General features: G+C 35.0%; 1 protein-coding gene across 1 annotated transcript in view; it reads left to right on the top strand.

Annotated features, from left to right (window-relative positions):
• The window catches only part of MYCBP2 (MYC binding protein 2, E3 ubiquitin protein ligase), a 282,706-nt gene that overhangs the window by 171,742 nt on the left and 93,090 nt on the right, over positions 1 to 17,874 (top strand). The window contains exons 46-52 of the mRNA XM_025364179.1: positions 156 to 300; positions 5,413 to 5,628; positions 9,991 to 10,046; positions 11,661 to 11,776; positions 15,244 to 15,341; positions 16,051 to 16,167; positions 16,884 to 17,024. Coding sequence (XP_025219964.1) covers positions 156 to 300; positions 5,413 to 5,628; positions 9,991 to 10,046; positions 11,661 to 11,776; positions 15,244 to 15,341; positions 16,051 to 16,167; positions 16,884 to 17,024 — 889 coding nt within the window. The remainder of the gene's footprint in view (positions 1 to 155; positions 301 to 5,412; positions 5,629 to 9,990; positions 10,047 to 11,660; positions 11,777 to 15,243; positions 15,342 to 16,050; positions 16,168 to 16,883; positions 17,025 to 17,874) is intronic.

Here is a 17,874-nt window from a genome sequence, read left to right as displayed (position 1 = left end):
GAGACACTCAAGGTTATCACTGAGTTGGAAATGAAGATAATGTTTTAGCATTTTGTTTGAGACAAGTTTTGTTCATTTGGCTTAATTTTATATTAATCGTTGAAGATGCTGATCGGTGTTTGGGGTTTTGTTTATTTATTTTTCATTGCTATTAGGTGGCTTCAGCCAGATTCATATGCTGATCCTCAGAAAACATCTTTGATCCTGAATAAGGATGATATTCGTTGTGGTTGGCCTACCACCATAACTGTTCAAACAAAAGACCAGTATGGGGATGTGGTACATGTTCCCAATATGAAGGTAATTATAACTGGATTAAATTAGCAGACATCCATATACTGGCTATGGTGACTGATAACATTTTAGAAATGCTAAGTGCTGAGAGTCCATTTGTTTTACAAACCTCTTTATATAATGGGTGGTGCTGAAAGTTTGTTTAAATGACTTGCTTATATTAAGTAGTCCCCAAGTTTCCAAGTTACATGTATTTTTTTGTGAGTTTGTTCTTTACATTTTGCTACCTGTTACGGTGACTCAAAGGAGGGATAAGAAAGTATCCATCTAAAGAGTGCCAGGCACATAGAGGGAAGACCCTCAATACATACTGATTGAATAAATGCATTAAAGAATACATTTTTAAATTTTGTATATAGCTTTGAAAGACTCAAGTACATTCTGTGTTTGGTATAATTGAAACCACATTTAAAAAATAACACTCATTAAATAATTTAGAAATATATGAGTTTAGATTGTAAAAGAATGAGGAATTGAAATAGTTGCATAACATATTGATGAATATAGAGTTTTTAGGATACCTCTTACCTGAAATAATAATTAATCATGATGTTTCAGAGCATGTTATACATAATTATTTGTGATTTAATCTGTTAATATGAATATCTCATTTAAAACTTTTATTTCTGAAAAATTTATATTGAATAAAATTTTATATAGGCAGTCCCCAGCCCTCTCCTCCTTCAAAGTTGTCTTATAGAGTGATTGGTTATTTGAAGCTTAGAGTTGATTAAGCCACAAAATCCTCTTTGCTCATAGGACAGCTAATTTTGCCGCAATATTATTTTCAGTAGAACTATTTCAACTACTTCATGCATTTATTCATTTATAGCATAAAGAAGTACAATGCCAATGTAGCATCTTACCTGACTAAGTAAAAAATAAGAGCACATTGTTTAAATGACTTAAGACTAGTAAATAAAACTGTATGGAAAAGCTTTCAACCCTGATGCTAAATCAAAATCAGTCTTTTAGCAGTGTCTTTCAAATATTTGGCCATGATCCATAGTTAGAATTTTTATTATAACCCAAAGATATAAAATAAATATATGATGGAGTAGTGTCTATGTAATAGCATATATTAAGTACATATAATTTACTTTATATATTCATACACACATACGTACGTAATATGCTATACTCTGATATTTTCTCTAATTTTTTAAGGCAAGTCATACCCTTCACAAAGTGAGTTCATGCCTACTTGGAATTATTCTATAAAATGCAAAAAGCATCACAAATTATAAGAAAAAAATGAATTAAAAATAAAGTTATCCTGATAGTGATATGAAAAAAATGACTACTTGAGGATGGAATTTTGATCACAGTACAATACACATTAAGATATTGAAGGACTTGTATATTGTGTATTCACTGGTGAATTTCTTAATGTAGTGAGTTGTTAAATCCAATCTTTGAACCCTCAAGATTAAGTTTTTTATTCATGTGACAACATTCTAATACCATGTTCACACTGTTATGCTTCTGGTATTTCTTTAGTTGTATTTTCTTTCTTGTGTTTTCTCCTTTGCACCTTTTATTATCTCTTTTGATATCTGGGTTGTTTATATCTTGCATTCATAGTCAGACTTTATCTTTTTTTTCTTTTCATCTTAGAGTTCTTTTTTTAACCATATGATGGATCCACTTTCTTTTTTCCTCTCTTCCCCTTCCCTCTCCTCTTTCACTTTCCCCTCCTTCTGCTTTTTCCCTCTTTTCTTCCTCTTCTTTCTCCTCCATATATTTGCTTCTCCTGCTTTGTATCTTTCCTTCCCTTAAACCTCTTACTCAGTGTACTCTAAATTCCTTTCAGATTTATCCAATTTAGAAACTTTATAGAAAATCACTCTAAATCCTATCTAGAAGAAGTGATTTGTGCTCCTACTGATATTTAATTTATTAATATCATATTATATTAGCTGGAAACAAAATTAACCTATTTTACTTTTAGCCTATTAGTATATGAAGTCTCAGGAGTACTTTAGACTGTTCAGAAATTGTTAAAAGCTTTATGCAGCAATAGCTAATTATTTGAAACATAAAAATTGATTTGCAGCTAATATTTCAATGAGTTCCAAAATGCTTTAGAAAGCAACAAGTGTTATTGTTACAGTTTTTTTACTTATAAAATGACTTGTTTCCTACATGTGATAAAATGAGTTAGAACTAAACACACATATTGTACCAATGTCAATTTCCTGGTTTTGGTTCAGTACCATCAGTGTTTGACAGTGTTGGATAAAATGTAGCCATTGGGGGAACCTGAGTGAAGGGTACATAGGACATTTCATCTATTTTGAAACCTCTTGTGAATTTAAAAAAAAAAAAAAAGTTTATTTTAAGGAAATCTTACTTATTGACAAGAGAAAGTCACATAGGAAATAAAAGAGTAACTTTTTTAAAGTAGCACAGTTTGTAAAAGAAAGCAGAATGGTTGTTCTATAATGTCTCCGTTTTCTTAGAGTATAAATTATTCAATGATTTACTTCAAGGTTCATGGTGCATACAGACATAGACTCTAGTGATAATTTGTTAAATACTTAGGGTAAATATAGTTGCTTACAGAAAGGTTAATTGAAATAGTATGTATAAAAATAGTGTCTGTTATTTAAAATCAAATATGTTTGAGACAAGAGAGTTCCCTTGACCCCTTTGTGAAACTTGACGTGGGTGTGGTATGGCTCATTTACTTGGCTTCTGCACTCAAACCCCTTGCAGGATGGGGAGCACCCAGGCAAGCCCCTTTGGGCTTGTGTCTAGGGGTGTGTCACAATTAATGCTATTTTAGCTTTGTTGTCTGTGGATGGCTAAGTGTTAAACAGCTCAGTGAAGAATCAGCATGACACCCTTTTTGGATTCCCGCACCCAGTGTGTCCTGAATTCTTGTCCAGCATTCAGAAAGAATCAGGTCATACGAACAGGTGATGAATGCGTGAATGTGGCGTTTTTGTTTTTTGTTTTTTTGTTTTTTGAGATAGAGTCTTGCTTTGTCGCCCAGGCTGGAGTTCTGTGGTGCAATCTCAGCTCACTGCAAGCTCCGCCTCACAGGTTCACGCCATTCTCCCGCCTCAGCCTCCCGAGTAGCTGGGACTACAGGCGTGCGCCACCACACCTGGGTAATTTTTTGTATTTTTAGTAGAGACGGGATTTCACCGTGTTAGCCGGGATGGTCTCGATCTCCTGACCTCGTGATCCACCCACCTCGGCCTCCCAAAGTGCTGGGATTACAGGCGTGAGCCACCACGCCCGGCCACTGCGGATTTTGTCACACAGTGGAAGTGGCCCTCAGCGGAAGGAGAGCTGGAAAGGGCATGGTGTGAGACGGTGATATTTCCCTGAAGCCCAGCAGTCTCCAGCCAGGCTCCTCTCCGAAGTGGTGCCGTGTGAGGTTAAGCCGCGCGTCTGTCAGTTGCTGCTTCTCCACTTGATATTCACCACTTGTCTCTCTGCTAGCTGAAGTCTGGGATTTATAAGAGCATAGGGTAGCGGGGCAGAGCTGGCCAAAAAGGCAACATTTAGGCGGAATACAGGGATAAACTGGTCTCAGTTAGGGCCGTGGTTTCCAGGCTTGAGGGTGGGGCCTTTGCCAGGGAACCACCTTCTCCTTTCTGGTATATCTCTGACTCCTGTCTGTATCATCTTCAAAATTTTTAATTTTATTTAAAGTTTAAAGCTTTTCATACTGGCACGTGTTTGAGTTGAAATTTTAACCATATACCTGTAAACTGCTGTTTTTTAAATATAAGAATGGGTTTTTAATATTTCCAGGGGATTGTGTCAGTCCAAATACTGATCTCTTGTAACCTCACCTGAAGATAGTGGTCACTTAATGGAACCTATTTGTCACCTGTGCCTAACGTTATGTAAATGGTGAAAGTCTCAAACTACTGATTCCATAGAATGGTATTATTAAGAACAATAAACATTAAAGACAGTGTAGTTCTGAGGTAGTCCTCAATTACTTAAAAATGCTATCACTTTTATCTCTGCTACCTTTTCTATTTCTGTGACAATCCTGTTGAATTACCTATTCTTGCCAACCACAAAAATGTTGTCTGTAAGGAACAGCAGAAACTTTGAGTAAAGCTCAGAATGGTGATACCTGCTGAAGACCTAAAGTGATATTCAAATTGTGTGTACATTTGTGGTTGCCTAGGGGTCAAGTGTTTTTCTGCCAATGCATAAACAAATAAAAACGGAACGTTTTCTTATAATTCCTGGAAAATATTTCTGAAAAGTCTTTTTATAAGACAATTTGTATTTTCAATATATTAACATCCCTCAACAAATCTGTGCTTTGTATCTATATAGTAGAATTAGTAGATGAAAGATAGTCCCGTTTTATTGTTGAAGAAATTGAGTTGCAAAGTTATAATTCCTGGAAAATATATCTAAAAGGTATTTTTATAAGACAATTTGTATTTTTAATATATTAACATCCCTTAACAAATCTGTTTTTTGCATCTATACTGTAGAGTTAGTGGATGAAAGATAGTCCCGTTTTATTGTTGAAGAAATTGAGTTGCAAAGTTTAATTATTAATAGATTGTTTAAATGTTTATGTTAGTGATAGAGCTGTCTAGTAATATTCTTTCTTCACTAGAGTAAAGAAACATCTTTGGGCTTTAAGTGTAAGATTTGTTTCATTAAGTGTTAATTTTTGAAACTTCTATCAATAGAGAACATTTTCTTCTTTAGAATAGTGCAGCTGAAACTGACATTAGTGCTTTAAAATGTCCTGAGATTGTGGGAAAGCATTTACACTTGCATTACCTGATAAAATAATTTGTTAGTCCCTGCAATAACTTAATGTAGATTCATTCCACTGCCTTTTCCTGTACTTTATTAGTGGTGCATTTGTTTTTATGTTTTGATATCTCTGATTATGTATTCCAAAATGATGAGGCCTTGTTTTACACTGTGTTCATGATTCGTATTGTCAACCCATCTTGAGGTCATTTGAACTCTGTTGAATAAGCCTTTGAAAGGAATGCCAGAGATAGACCAATGCTAACATAAAGTATGCATAATTGTGAGTTTATAATTGTAAGTTGCTTATTTTGATGTCAGTGACAATTAAATAATAATAGTATTTGGTTTCTGTAATACCATGTTTAGGTGGAAGTGAAAGCTGTCCCTGTTTCTCAGAAAAAAACATCTTTACAACAAGATCAAGCAAAGAAACCTCAAAGGATTCCTGGCAGTCCTGCAGTAACAACTGCATCTTCTAATACTGACATGACTTTTGGAGGACTGGCATCACCAAAGCTAGATGTTTCATATGAACCAATGATAGTGAAGGAAGCTCGATATATTGCCATAACAATGATGAAGGTAATTTATTTTACTTATCAGAAAAATTTTAGTTTTCAACATTCGTTTATTTAACCAACATTTCAGTGTTTCAGATCAGACACGAAATTATAAGTCCAAAGAGCATTTGATGGATATTAAATTTGCAGCAACACTTTTAAGATAATGTTATCCTATCTTCAGAGAGGGTTTTCATTGGTTTTTGACAGATGTCCAAAGGGGATCATCAATTACAGATCAAGTTAATCCAATCAGAGATACAGGTGTATTAGGCTGAGTTTCAGTTCCTGTGAAAGTATTTGACTACTTTTGACCAGGAACAGTGGCCCACACCTATAATCCCAGTGCTTTGGGAGGCCAAGGAGGGAGCAACACTTGAGGCCAAGAGAGTTCAACACCATCCTCAGTAACATAGGGAGACCGCATCTCTACAAAATATAAAAATAACGTAAAATTTCTAAGTACTTGTCTATTTGCGGTTTACTATTCGTGCTAGAATGTATCTCTTGAGGGTTTCGCTATTTACCTATGCCCCCCTTCAGTTTTGGATTCTCTCAAATGCCAGATGTATCTCCTAGAATCTCTTTGGGATTTTTAGCTCTCCAATAACTTTAGACATTAAAAATATACATTTTGGATGTTCTAGTTATCTTCAGAGGCAGCGTTAGTCTGAATTATCAAGGTCGTCATTATTCGAAGCTGAAGTTTATAATTTTGGCATTTTCAGAGAGCAGTCATGAGCCATTGAAGGCTTTTGGGTAGAAGAATGGCTTGATTAGATTTGAGTTTTATAAAGATTATAGTGGAATATGGACGGTGTAATTGGGCAAATGATCAAGACACATGGCTTGGTTTTAGTCTCTTTAGGGGACTGTTGACTTAATTTGGTTAGATATGCTGATCAGTTGGACTACTGAGTTGTCAATCAGGATAGATTCAATAGAATCGGTAGAACCTGGTAGCTAGTGGAGGTGGAGTAAAGAAGAAAGGTAGGAAATAAAAGATGAAATTCACATTTTGAGCTTGTGTCCAATTGATAATGGAAGAAGCGCAGGTTTTGGTTAAGAAAGATAACAGATTCAGTTTTGGATGAGATGAGTTTTAGGTACTTCTGAAATACCTTTGTGAAGATGTATAAAACAAAGTTGGATGTACAGACCTGAGTGATCACAGTCTGACCTCAAGAAAAGGATTCAAGAATCATTAGCACTTACATTGCTTATGAAGTCATGGGGAATAGATGATACCTTCTATGGTGAATGAAGACAGAAGTTCCAGGATAGGATCCTAAGAAACACCAGTATCACTGAGTCTCAGACTCTTCTCTACATCAGAAGCATCTGGAGCACTTACTTTAAAAAAAGATTTCCAAACACCCAGAGATTTAGATTCAGTGGGTTTGGAGAGAGAGTCAGGAATTTGCCTGAAACAAATATGCAGAGTGATTCAAATTCAAAACCTATACTTTGAGAAATATTGATTTACAAGATAAGAGAAAAAGAAAGGAAAAGGAAAAACAATTCACACTGGTAAGAATACTAGCCAAAGAAGCAACACATAATTAAGGGAATGGCTGAAGTGAGTGTAGATAAGCCTCTCAAGATGTTTGACTGTAGAAAGAACCAGAGGAAATGGAATTGAGTGAAGGCTTTGGAGTATGGGGTCTTATTAATAGAGATAGACTTACATATTTGAGTGCTGATTAGGAGATAATTCAGAGAAAGAAAACAGTAAAGACACTCTGAATATAAAAATAGAATCTAGAGCTCAAGTGGTAGCAGTGGCCTTAAATAGGAGGAGTAGTGCTTGTTTTCATTCTGCCAGGAGAAGGAAAAGAAAGCTTAATACAGATGCTAGTAAATTTTTAGGTTTTGCAGCCAAAGGAATTATTTAAAACCGTGATTTTGTGTTTGGAGTTGGAAATGGAAGTGATGAATCTTAGGGTCAAGGTTTTGAAACAAAGGGGAAAAAATGAAATTGTTATTCCTTGAGATTGAAAGAAAGCACCGATCAGAAAAGATGCATTAGATGCCTTTGAATAATAAGTTGAAATTGAAGATTATTTGTAAATAACAATGTGAGTCATATGAGCATGGGTAAAATAATCATTTGGATTGATCTAGCATTAAAATTTTGCTAGATAGTTCAGCAAAAGAACAGTGGAACAAGAAGTTGAGTATATGGTAGCTAAAGAGAGGACAATGGAACCTAACTTAGTTTGGAAGGGAAGAAATTTCAGAGAGTCAAGGAAGTTAGAGGGACTAGACATCAGAGTAGATATAGGAATAGTTATTGAGGTTAAAAAAAAAACTGAACAGCCCACTTTATTTTGATTTCAGAGACAGAACAATTCTGAGTAGTGTCACAGGTCTGTGACTTTTGGTGTGAGTGGCTGGAAAAAAGTTGAAGTTATTGAGGTTAAAGAAATCAGGGAATGAGAAACTGGAGTTCTAGATGAATTGTCCACTGGCTGTTAAAGAAGTCAAGGCTACAAATTCTTCTCTATTCCAACACTTATTTAAGGAATTTAGTTTCTAGTCTCCTTACCTCCCTAGTCTTTTAGTTTCCTATGAACATGCTTCAATTTGTATAATTTCTTTTGCAAATTTTGTTACCACAACAGAATGCAGTATTTCAAACATGTTCTGAGTAGCCTAGGTTTAGAGCAGGTATAGAATACCATTCCCAAACAGTATCTGTGAAATGTTAATTCAGGTTCCGGGAGGAAATTTTCCTTATCAACCATTCACAGATACTATGTACTCACCCAGTAGTGAGCCAAGTATTGTAGAGGATGGAAAAATGAGATATGGTCTCTTCTTTCATTACTAAGTGTGTTAATAATATGTATTTGAGGGAAAGTGATGAAGTAGAAAATACATTGTACTCAAAGTCTAGAAACCTGGATTTCCTTCTTTTCTCACCTTTGTATGGCCAAAGACTCAGCCTTAATTTGCGTTTTTCTCACGTGTAACTTTTGAGTAGGTAAAGTCAGCTAGATCATTCCTAATTCATTTTTATGAAAACAAAAAGGGTAGAGAGAAGGAAAGGGGCTTTGAGTTTGCTTCCTTTTACTGTAAGTACAGGAGGAGTTAGAAGTGGATGAGCAGTTGGACATCTTGACCTGAACTTGAAAGATAATGATTTCTTTGCCAATGTTGCAGGCATACAGAAGTATTGGGAATAATGTGCCAAGTTTCGTGTACCTACAGCCCATTTTTGTCTTTACATTTTACCATAATTGTTTCAGGTCATTTTGTTATTTTTTATTAAGAAACAGATTGCTACACGTACAATTGAAGCCTGCATAAACCCTTCCTCAGACCCATTACCACCCCTTCCTTAGAGGTAACTGTTGTCCTGAGTGTAGTAATTCTCATTCCTATGTATATTTTTAGGCTTTTGTTGAATACAAATTTATTCATAAGCAGTATATTTTGGATTGTTCAATATGTTTTCCAGAAGTTTATAAAATAGTATCATATTGTATGTATCATTTTGCCAGATTTTTGCTTAATGTTATTTTTGAGGTTCAGCCATGTAGCTATAGGTCATTCATTTTAACTGCTTTAAAGTATTCCTTTGGGTTACTATTCCATAATCTGTCCATTCCCCCATTGATGGACACCTATTATAAACTGTACAGAAATAACCATTCTGTATTTGTCTCCTTTTGTACATGAGCAAGAGTTTGTGTAAGATACATACTTAGAAGTGGAATTGGTAAGTTGTAGGGCTTGCACACCTTCAACTACGTTAAGTATTGTCAAAACTCACATTCCCACGAGCAGTGTATGAAAGTAGCAGGTGCTGCATGTTCTCGTCAGCACTTGGTTCTTACCAACACAATTTGATGACCATGATGTGATTTATTTTAGTTTTGTTTTCTTTCGTATTTTCTTTCAAGTTTAGTTAAATAACTTTTCTGGTCTTTATTGACCTTTCAGATTTCTTCTTCAGAGAATTGTCTTGACTCTTTTTTTGTTGTTGTTTATCTCTTTTGTATGGATTTGTTCTTTATATATTATGGATGCATATCACCTATGGGTTATACAAGTTAAAAATCTCCTTCTCCGAGGTGGAAGCTTTTCCTATCTTTATAGTATCTTTGTTTTGGAAAGCTTTAAAATTTTAATGTACTCAGAAGATGTTATCTGGTTTTTTCTTTTGCTTTTTTTTTAAGTTTTGGTGTTTACTTTTGGATCTTCAAACTACATAGAATTTATATTTAATAAATAGTCTAATGTAGGTAATTGAGTTTTTTCTTTTTATCCTATATGGATAACCACTTGTCTCACAACCATTTATTGAATAATGTATTACTCTATTAATCGAGAATGTTTCTAAATGATTTTACAATTGTTACTGGTCTCTTTTTTAAAGGTTTATGAAAATTATTCATTTGAAGAACTACGTTTTGCATCACCAACTCCTAAGAGGTAAGAATCGCTTTCTCAAAGTATAACCAAAACATGTGTTGTTGCTTGCAACTAATATCGTCCTGCATTTCAACTTTATTTTCTATAAATAATTACTTTATAGCATTTTTCTAGGTTGCCATTGCTGATAGAGATTTGTCACATAATAATGTATAGATTTGCAGAAAGCATGTGTTTACATTCAACTGTAATACTGCCAGTATATTACATAATACTACCTACTAGTGAAAGTAGGTATGTAAAGTAGGTATCTAGTATCTAAAAATGTTTAAATTGACTTGTTTAGGATTGATTAGTTTGTTTTTCATTTGTTTGCTATTTAAAAATTAATCCTTTTGTCCTTCCAATGAATTGTGGAGAGATTTCAGCATGTGGTATACTTGTATTTGATTGTACTGTCTTAATTTTTCAGCCCATAAGTAATTCTGTTAACTTCAGATTTAAGCACATTTTTTTGAGTTAATATTATATTTGTTAGTAACAGTACTTCTTAAAATAGACACTTGGAAAAAATAATTAGATGCATTATAGTTTGGAGAGATCACCTCCATAGAATTTAGAAAAGTCCCTGAAGTGAATCTGGGATAGCAGAATTATGTATAGGCTGGAAATGCCAGTTTGAAACTCATGGGGAAAATACATTTGGGAATCATCTACATAGAGATGGCATTTATTTAAAACTGAGGAATGGATGTCACCTAGATAGATGGCATAGGTAGAAAAAAGATTACCCAGACCCAAATCCTGGGGCATTCCTTAAATTAAACGGTAGTGAGAAAAGGGAAAGCAACGAAACACTGACAAAGAATGACCAGTGAGATAAGAAAAAAGCCAGGAAAATAAATGTCGCTGAAGCAAAAGGAAGGAAGTATTTCAAGATAGGAAGAGTTGTCAGCTATCAAATGCTACTGAGAGATTACTGAGGATGAAGTGACCATTGAACTTGGGGACATGGTGGTCATAGGTGACTTTGACATCAGCAGGTGTAAGGAAATGTTGGAAACAAAAGCCTAGTAAGGATAAATTGTGGGAGGGAAGTAAAAGTGAGAAAATGGAGTTTGATATAAATAGGAGAAGAGATGTTAAGACCTTACTAGAGGAGGCTGTAATATCAAAGGGAGGTGTTAGCGAAGGTTCTAAAGTTTGTGTGCTAATGGAAATGGTTCAGTAAATTGAGAATATTGATGATGCATGAGAGAGAACAAGGTGATTGCAGCATAAAAATGTTGAGGGAATAAGATTCACAGGACAAGGGCAGGGGCTAGCTTTGGATCAAATCCAGGACACTTCCTCCATTCTACCATGAGAGAAGGCAGGGGAAAGTAGGTTTATTAATCACATTGCAACTTTGAGGTTGTATCTGATTGCTTATTGTCTCACAAGAAAGAGGTAAGGTCATGATCACCTGAGAGTGAGGAAGAGAGGTGATGCAGGTTTGAGGTAAGAAAGAAGTGAAATTCAAGCATTTTGGAGAGTAGGCAAGCATACTATATGGCAGGGTGGTAGGATTGCGAGGAGGTATGCAAACAAATTAAATGTTTGCTGAACTATTGTAATGATGTTGGCTGCTTAACCAAAAGTAAAATTTCCAACATCCATCTTATTTCTTTCCAGACCCAGTGAGAATATGCTGATCCGTGTCAATAATGATGGGACTTATTGTGCAAATTGGACTCCAGGGGCTATTGGACTCTATACTATTCATGTTACCATTGATGGCATTGAAATTGGTAATTTTTTTTTTAAGCTGTGAGCTACTACTTACTTCGAATAACTAGAATCAAAATTATTTTTGTCTTCTAGTTTTGCCCTTTAACTCGCCTCATACATATGGATAGGTTTCATAAGTTATTTGAGGCCTTGTTTTCTCATTCATAATGAGTATTTAATTAGTGCGTTAACATTTTGTAATAATTTCTGGTGTCCACCCAAGCATTGTAGCCCTCATGACTCCTTCCTTGCATTCCCTGATGTGAATAGTCAGGTGTGCTCTCTTCCACGGTGCTGTGTTACCCTGTCTCTCCCTTGTGGGTGTGTCTGTGCTTCTCCTGACTGTGAGCAGAAAGCATTCATGCTTGGATCTTCCAGTGTAGCTCAGTGCCTGGCACGTAATGACAGTAAATATGGATGAATGAATGCATTTTTCAATCTATCAATGTGTTATAGGATATCTATACAGTCCTGTGCCTCATAACATTTTGGTCAGTGACGAACAACATATATAGTGGTGGTCCTGTAAGATTTTTACTGTACCTTTTCTATGCTTAGATATGTTTAGATATGCAAATCCTTACCATTGTGTTACAGTTACCTACAGTATCCAGTAGAGTAACATGCTGTATAGGATTGTAGCCTAAGACCAATAGGCTGTACCATATAACCCAGGTAATCTGTACCATCTAGGTTTGCATAAGTCCACTCTGATGTTTGCACGATGATGAAATTGCCTGGTGATGCATTTCTCAGAACATTTCCCCCATCCTTAAGCAATGCATGACTATATTAGATACATGAGAGGGGATTTATTAGGGAAAATTGGCTTGCAGAGTTATGGAGTCTGAAAAGTCCCATGATAGGCCACACCTGCAGGCTGGAGACCCTGGGATGCAGGTGGCCTCAGAACCAGAGAAGCAGATGATGCAACTCTCAGTCTGAAGCCAAAGGCCTGAGAATCCAGGGGGGGGCACAGATATAAGTCCTGGAGTCTAAATTTTGGGGACCCTGGAGTTCAAATGTCGAGGGACAGTAGAGGAAGTGTTTATCCAAGCTCCAGAAAATAGATATGCATTCACCTCTCCTCTGTTTTTGTTTGCTCTGTGTCCCCAGCTGATTGAACAGTGCCTGCCCACATTGAGAGCAGATCTTCTCCACCTACTCCACTCACATTCACATGCCAGTCTTCTCTGGAAACACCTTCACAGACCCAAAAGTTATGCCTTCCCAGGTTTCTAGGTATTCTTTAATTCAGTCAGGTGGACACCTAGAACTAATCATCACAACCATTAACTTTGAAAAACATACTGCTTGTCTTTCAGCCATTTTTCTTTACTTTACTTTTAAACTGTGTGTATAATAGGATAACAAGGAGAAAACTATAGTACTTATCAGTGTGAATTTCTTGTAACGTTATTTTTCCTGATGCTCCTCAAGAAAAGGGGTTTCTGTGATCAGATAGATTTCAAAAACCTGGTACGGGATGAGTATCTTTTATCTGAAATGCTTGCAACCAGAAGTATTCTAGATTTTGGACTTTTTCTGATTTTGGAATAGCTGTATTATAGCTACCAGTTGAGCATCCCTAATTCAAAATTTCAAAATTCAAAATGCTTCAATGAGCACTTTTTTTGAGCATCATGTCAGCATTCAAAAAGTTTTAGATTTTAGAGCTTTTTGGATTTGGGGTTTTCATATTAGAGATGCTCAACTTGTATATGGTAGTCTCACTTGAGACATTCACACAATCTACATTAACATATTAGGGATTCTGAGAAGTTCTGAAATCAAGAAATTTGTCTATGTTTAATCCTTATCATGGGACCCCTTGCTAGTGGGAAAGAGAGAAACAGGGTGGAGATAGTAATAATACCAATTAATATTTCACCAAAATATTTGGGAAACTCTGCTTTAAGTAGTTTGCTTTGTCAGTGGAGGTAAAGAGGTACTTTACATTGATGTAATTGTATGTTCTCATACATTAATATAACTATATAGACTCAGATATGTCCAGTTCACCTGACCGTTCTAGAGACCTTCGCCAGCAGCCTTTGCTGCACTCTTGTTTATTTCAACATATCCATAAAGCCTTTAGTTCAGCAACTGTTTTTTGGTTCTGAGCATACATTGTCCTGAGTAAGACAATTCCTGTCAAGTGTTAACACTTTACTGAGGACTGTGAAAGTAAAACAGGCAAACCAAAATCATATGAAGTAGAATATAAGTAGTGACATACAAGAGATACAAATTACAGTAGGAATTCAAAAGTAGAAATAGCCAAGAACGACATTGTGAAGATTTTCTTCTCTCTAAAAATTCTGGTAAAATTTCGGTAGATAGAGTTTTTTTCATCATCTTATCTAATTGTGGGATGAAGGAAACTGATACAAATTAGATAAGAAAAATCCACTTGTATTTGTTTTTTGGAATGAAGCTGAAGAAAAAGACTTGCTTACTTAGAATCATCCATTTTCTTCCATACTCAACTTCACTGCTCTTCTTCGTAAGTTTTCTCCCATGCCATCATTGGGCTGCAACCTTGCTTGACCATGGACAAGCAGAGATAATAATTCATTAGAACAATTACAATAATAATAGCTAACATTTATTGTGCATTTAATATATATATCTAAATTTGTTCTACATGTACTTTTTTTTTTTTTTGAGACAGAGTCTCACTCTGTTGCACAGACTGGAATGCAGTGGCACAATCCCTGCTCACTGCATCCTCCACCTCACAGGTTCAAGCAATTCTCATGCTTCAGCTTCCTGACCTGGAATTACAGGTGTGCGCCACCATGCCCAGCTGATTTTTGTATTTTTAGTAGAGATGGGGTTTCGCTATGGTGGCCAGGCTGGTCTTGAACTCCCAACCTCAGGTGATCCGTCTGCCCCAGCCTCCCAAAAGGATTACAAGTGTGAACCACTCTGCATGGCCCCTTGTACATTTTAAGTCATTTATTTCCTACAACAGCTCGGTGAGTTAGATACTATTATTTTTCCCATTTTATAGATGAAGAAATTGAGGCACAGAGAGTCAAACAGTTAGTGCAAGATATCGGAGTAACCAACGCAGTCTAACATGAGAACCTCAGCTTCTCATAACCATGCTACATTGTCATAGAGATGACTGGTAGAGATGATGAGTGGTATTCTAATTTCATATTGTCTGATAAGATTTAATTCTCAAGGGTTTTTTTTTTTTATTATTTTCCATTGTTTCTGTATCATTTCATATGTTCTAGTTAAAAATAGGGAGCCCCTTCTTTTCCTTAACCTCCTGAGATATTCCTTTAGAATCTCAGGGCCATTTTTAAAATATTTCTCTTGTTTAGCTTACTAAATATCCATTACCTTAAAAGGACAGAAATCAGATATTTGTGTTAATTTTTTAAAATAGCCTGTGGATGTTTGTAAGATTAGGTTTAAGGATCTTCCTTCTGTTTTTTTCTCATGTGTTACAGTTCTCTTATTTTTCTGACAGATGCTGGTCTGGAAGTAAAAGTAAAAGACCCACCAAAAGGGATGATACCACCAGGAACTCAGCTGGTCAAACCAAAGACTGAACCTCAGCCTAATAAGGTTAGGGCAGAATGAGCTGAGAGCCAGAATCATTCAATTTTTACATGCTTGTCACTGATGCTTCAAAATGGCCAGTAAACATCGAACGTTTTACTTGATTTCAGGACTTAAATTCTAATTATCCCTAAATAAATTTAGAGAGTAGTTTATGGTAATATTTCTAAGTTATAACATATGTACTTCTTTATTTCTTTGTGTAATGCTATCGTAATTGATACATATTGTATTCTTCCTGCTATATAACATTTACAATGAACAAAAAGTCTACTGAAATAAAGTGTAAAGTTTGCAAGGCGAAAATGTCCTCTACTGTCAAAGGAAAAGTTAACTTCTGAAATCTAAAGAATAAGTACAGGCATTTTGGTAAACTGCATGTTAAAAAATGAAATATTGGTAATTGAATTTGTTTTTCTAACAGAAACAAATGGTTTTTATCCTTCTTAACACGTATCTTCAATATTTAGAAATGAATTAAAATATATATAATTGTCTAAGTTTTATTTTCAGTAATATACATTTCAGTGCTTAAAAGTTCTGTGGTTAGTGTTATAAAGCACTGTTATTTGCAGAGGGAGCCTCACTACAAATAATTCTGGAACCTTGTTAAGAATTATGATACTTTCAAACCTGTTTAATTTTACTTCTTGCTACTTATAAGATCTCTATTCCATGTTCTTCCTACCTCACTGTTTATCTTTGCCTTTCTCAGGTTCGAAAATTTGTGGCCAAGGACAGCGCAGGGCTTCGCATTCGTAGCCACCCTTCCCTTCAGAGTGAGCAGATAGGCATAGTGAAAGTCAATGGAACTATCACTTTTATTGATGAGGTAATTGATAAAGGAGCTCTTGGTAGTAAATTTTGGACAGAAAGTTTTTGCATTGTTTTCTTAATAATAAGGTTATTGAGTTTTTTGTCAGAATGTGTTTTAAGCAGTTTGGGAAATATTTTAAAACTACTTTATAGAATGTGTTCATTGAGTTTCAAACAATTCATTTATTTTATCGTTAAAAAATAACTAAAATTATATTTTGAACATGAAAAGAACAATGTTCAACATAGTATTCAGAAATCTATACATGTATTCACTGAAAATAGGTATAGTTTTTCATGACATTTTAAAATGTTGTTTGTTTTGAAATGTGTTTCTTACTGCTTTAACTTTAGAGAGTATATTTTTCTGGTAATACAACCAAGTAACTTCTGATTCTTAGAATATAAATATAAAGGAAGGAAGATTCGTATTCTTTTGGGTAACATCTGATTTTACTGTTTAAACTATGTATCTTAAAGTGTGGTTTCCTTGTGTGTTTATTCCTAAGTGAAATTGTTTTTATAATCTTGTCACATGAATTATCATATTGTGTTGGCACTCTTTGCTGCTTTTTTTTCCCTGGAAGGTCTCTCAGACTTACTTTCTACAAAAACTAGATGCTTGATCTCCACATCCACCATTATTTTCCTGCTTTGCAGACTTTCAGACGTTGCTAGCCTCATAGGACTTACAGGAAGGCCTGGCTTGTTTCTGTTGCTTTTTTTCTATAGATCCATAATGACGATGGTGTGTGGCTGAGGCTGAATGATGAGACAATAAAGAAGTATGTCCCTAACATGAATGGTTACACTGAAGCCTGGTGCCTCTCTTTTAATCAACATCTTGGCAAGAGTCTTCTGGTCCCTGTTGACGTAAGTAAAAGGTGGTTTTAAAAAGCATTATAGATACACGCTGTTTTTTTTTTTACAGGGCTTTCTTTAATTAAGGCTTTTCAGTTCTGAGGTAACCCACAACTAAGTAACTTTTACTTTACAATTTTTTGAATTCTTAAGGGCTTCTGTGTAATGAAAGTGAAGTTTGGCAAGATTCAGGCCCTTAGTGCAGATTATGATCCATCACAGATAGGCAGGAAGTAGTAAATTTAATTAATTACTACTTAATTAAAACTACTGAATTCCTTTCCAAGAGGTAGAAAATGAGACTGGTTACATTTTTTTCTTTCTTATTTATACAGTTGTTTGGAATGAATTCCAAACTAAAGTTTATGAACTCAGAAATATACATTCAAAAACATGTATAAATGTATGTTATGGTCACATTTTGCAATTAGTTCTGTGTGTTTTGTCTAATTTTGAATTTCTTCTTTCTTGGCTTATAATACTATTATTTAGACTTGTGGTGCTATGTAGTATTCTAATTGAAGTTAAATCCTAGTCTTTGAGAGAATTCATTTTACCTCCTTGTTAAGTATAGTAGAATAGAGCCAGTGTTCACAAGATTGCTACTTCATGAAGTATAATAATAACCCACACTTCATTTTATATATTAACCAGGAAAGAATGATTTTTCCCTTTTTTCATTACCATCAAATGTGTGTGCTCTTTAGGACAGAGCTAATAAATAGCACAGGTAAAATTTTATTTAAAAACTTAGTATTTTAAACAGTTGAATTTCTTAAAAATCAGTTTATAAAGTTAGCTCATTATGTCAAACCATTCAGTATATTCCATTTGACTTTCTCCTTGATTGTCCGTAATAATG

This window comes from Theropithecus gelada, chromosome 17 (assembly GCF_003255815.1).
Source record: "Theropithecus gelada isolate Dixy chromosome 17, Tgel_1.0, whole genome shotgun sequence".
NCBI lineage: Eukaryota > Metazoa > Chordata > Mammalia > Primates > Cercopithecidae > Theropithecus > Theropithecus gelada.
The sequence above is the reverse complement of the archived record's forward strand: the minus strand, read 5'-3'. Positions and strand labels throughout refer to the sequence as shown.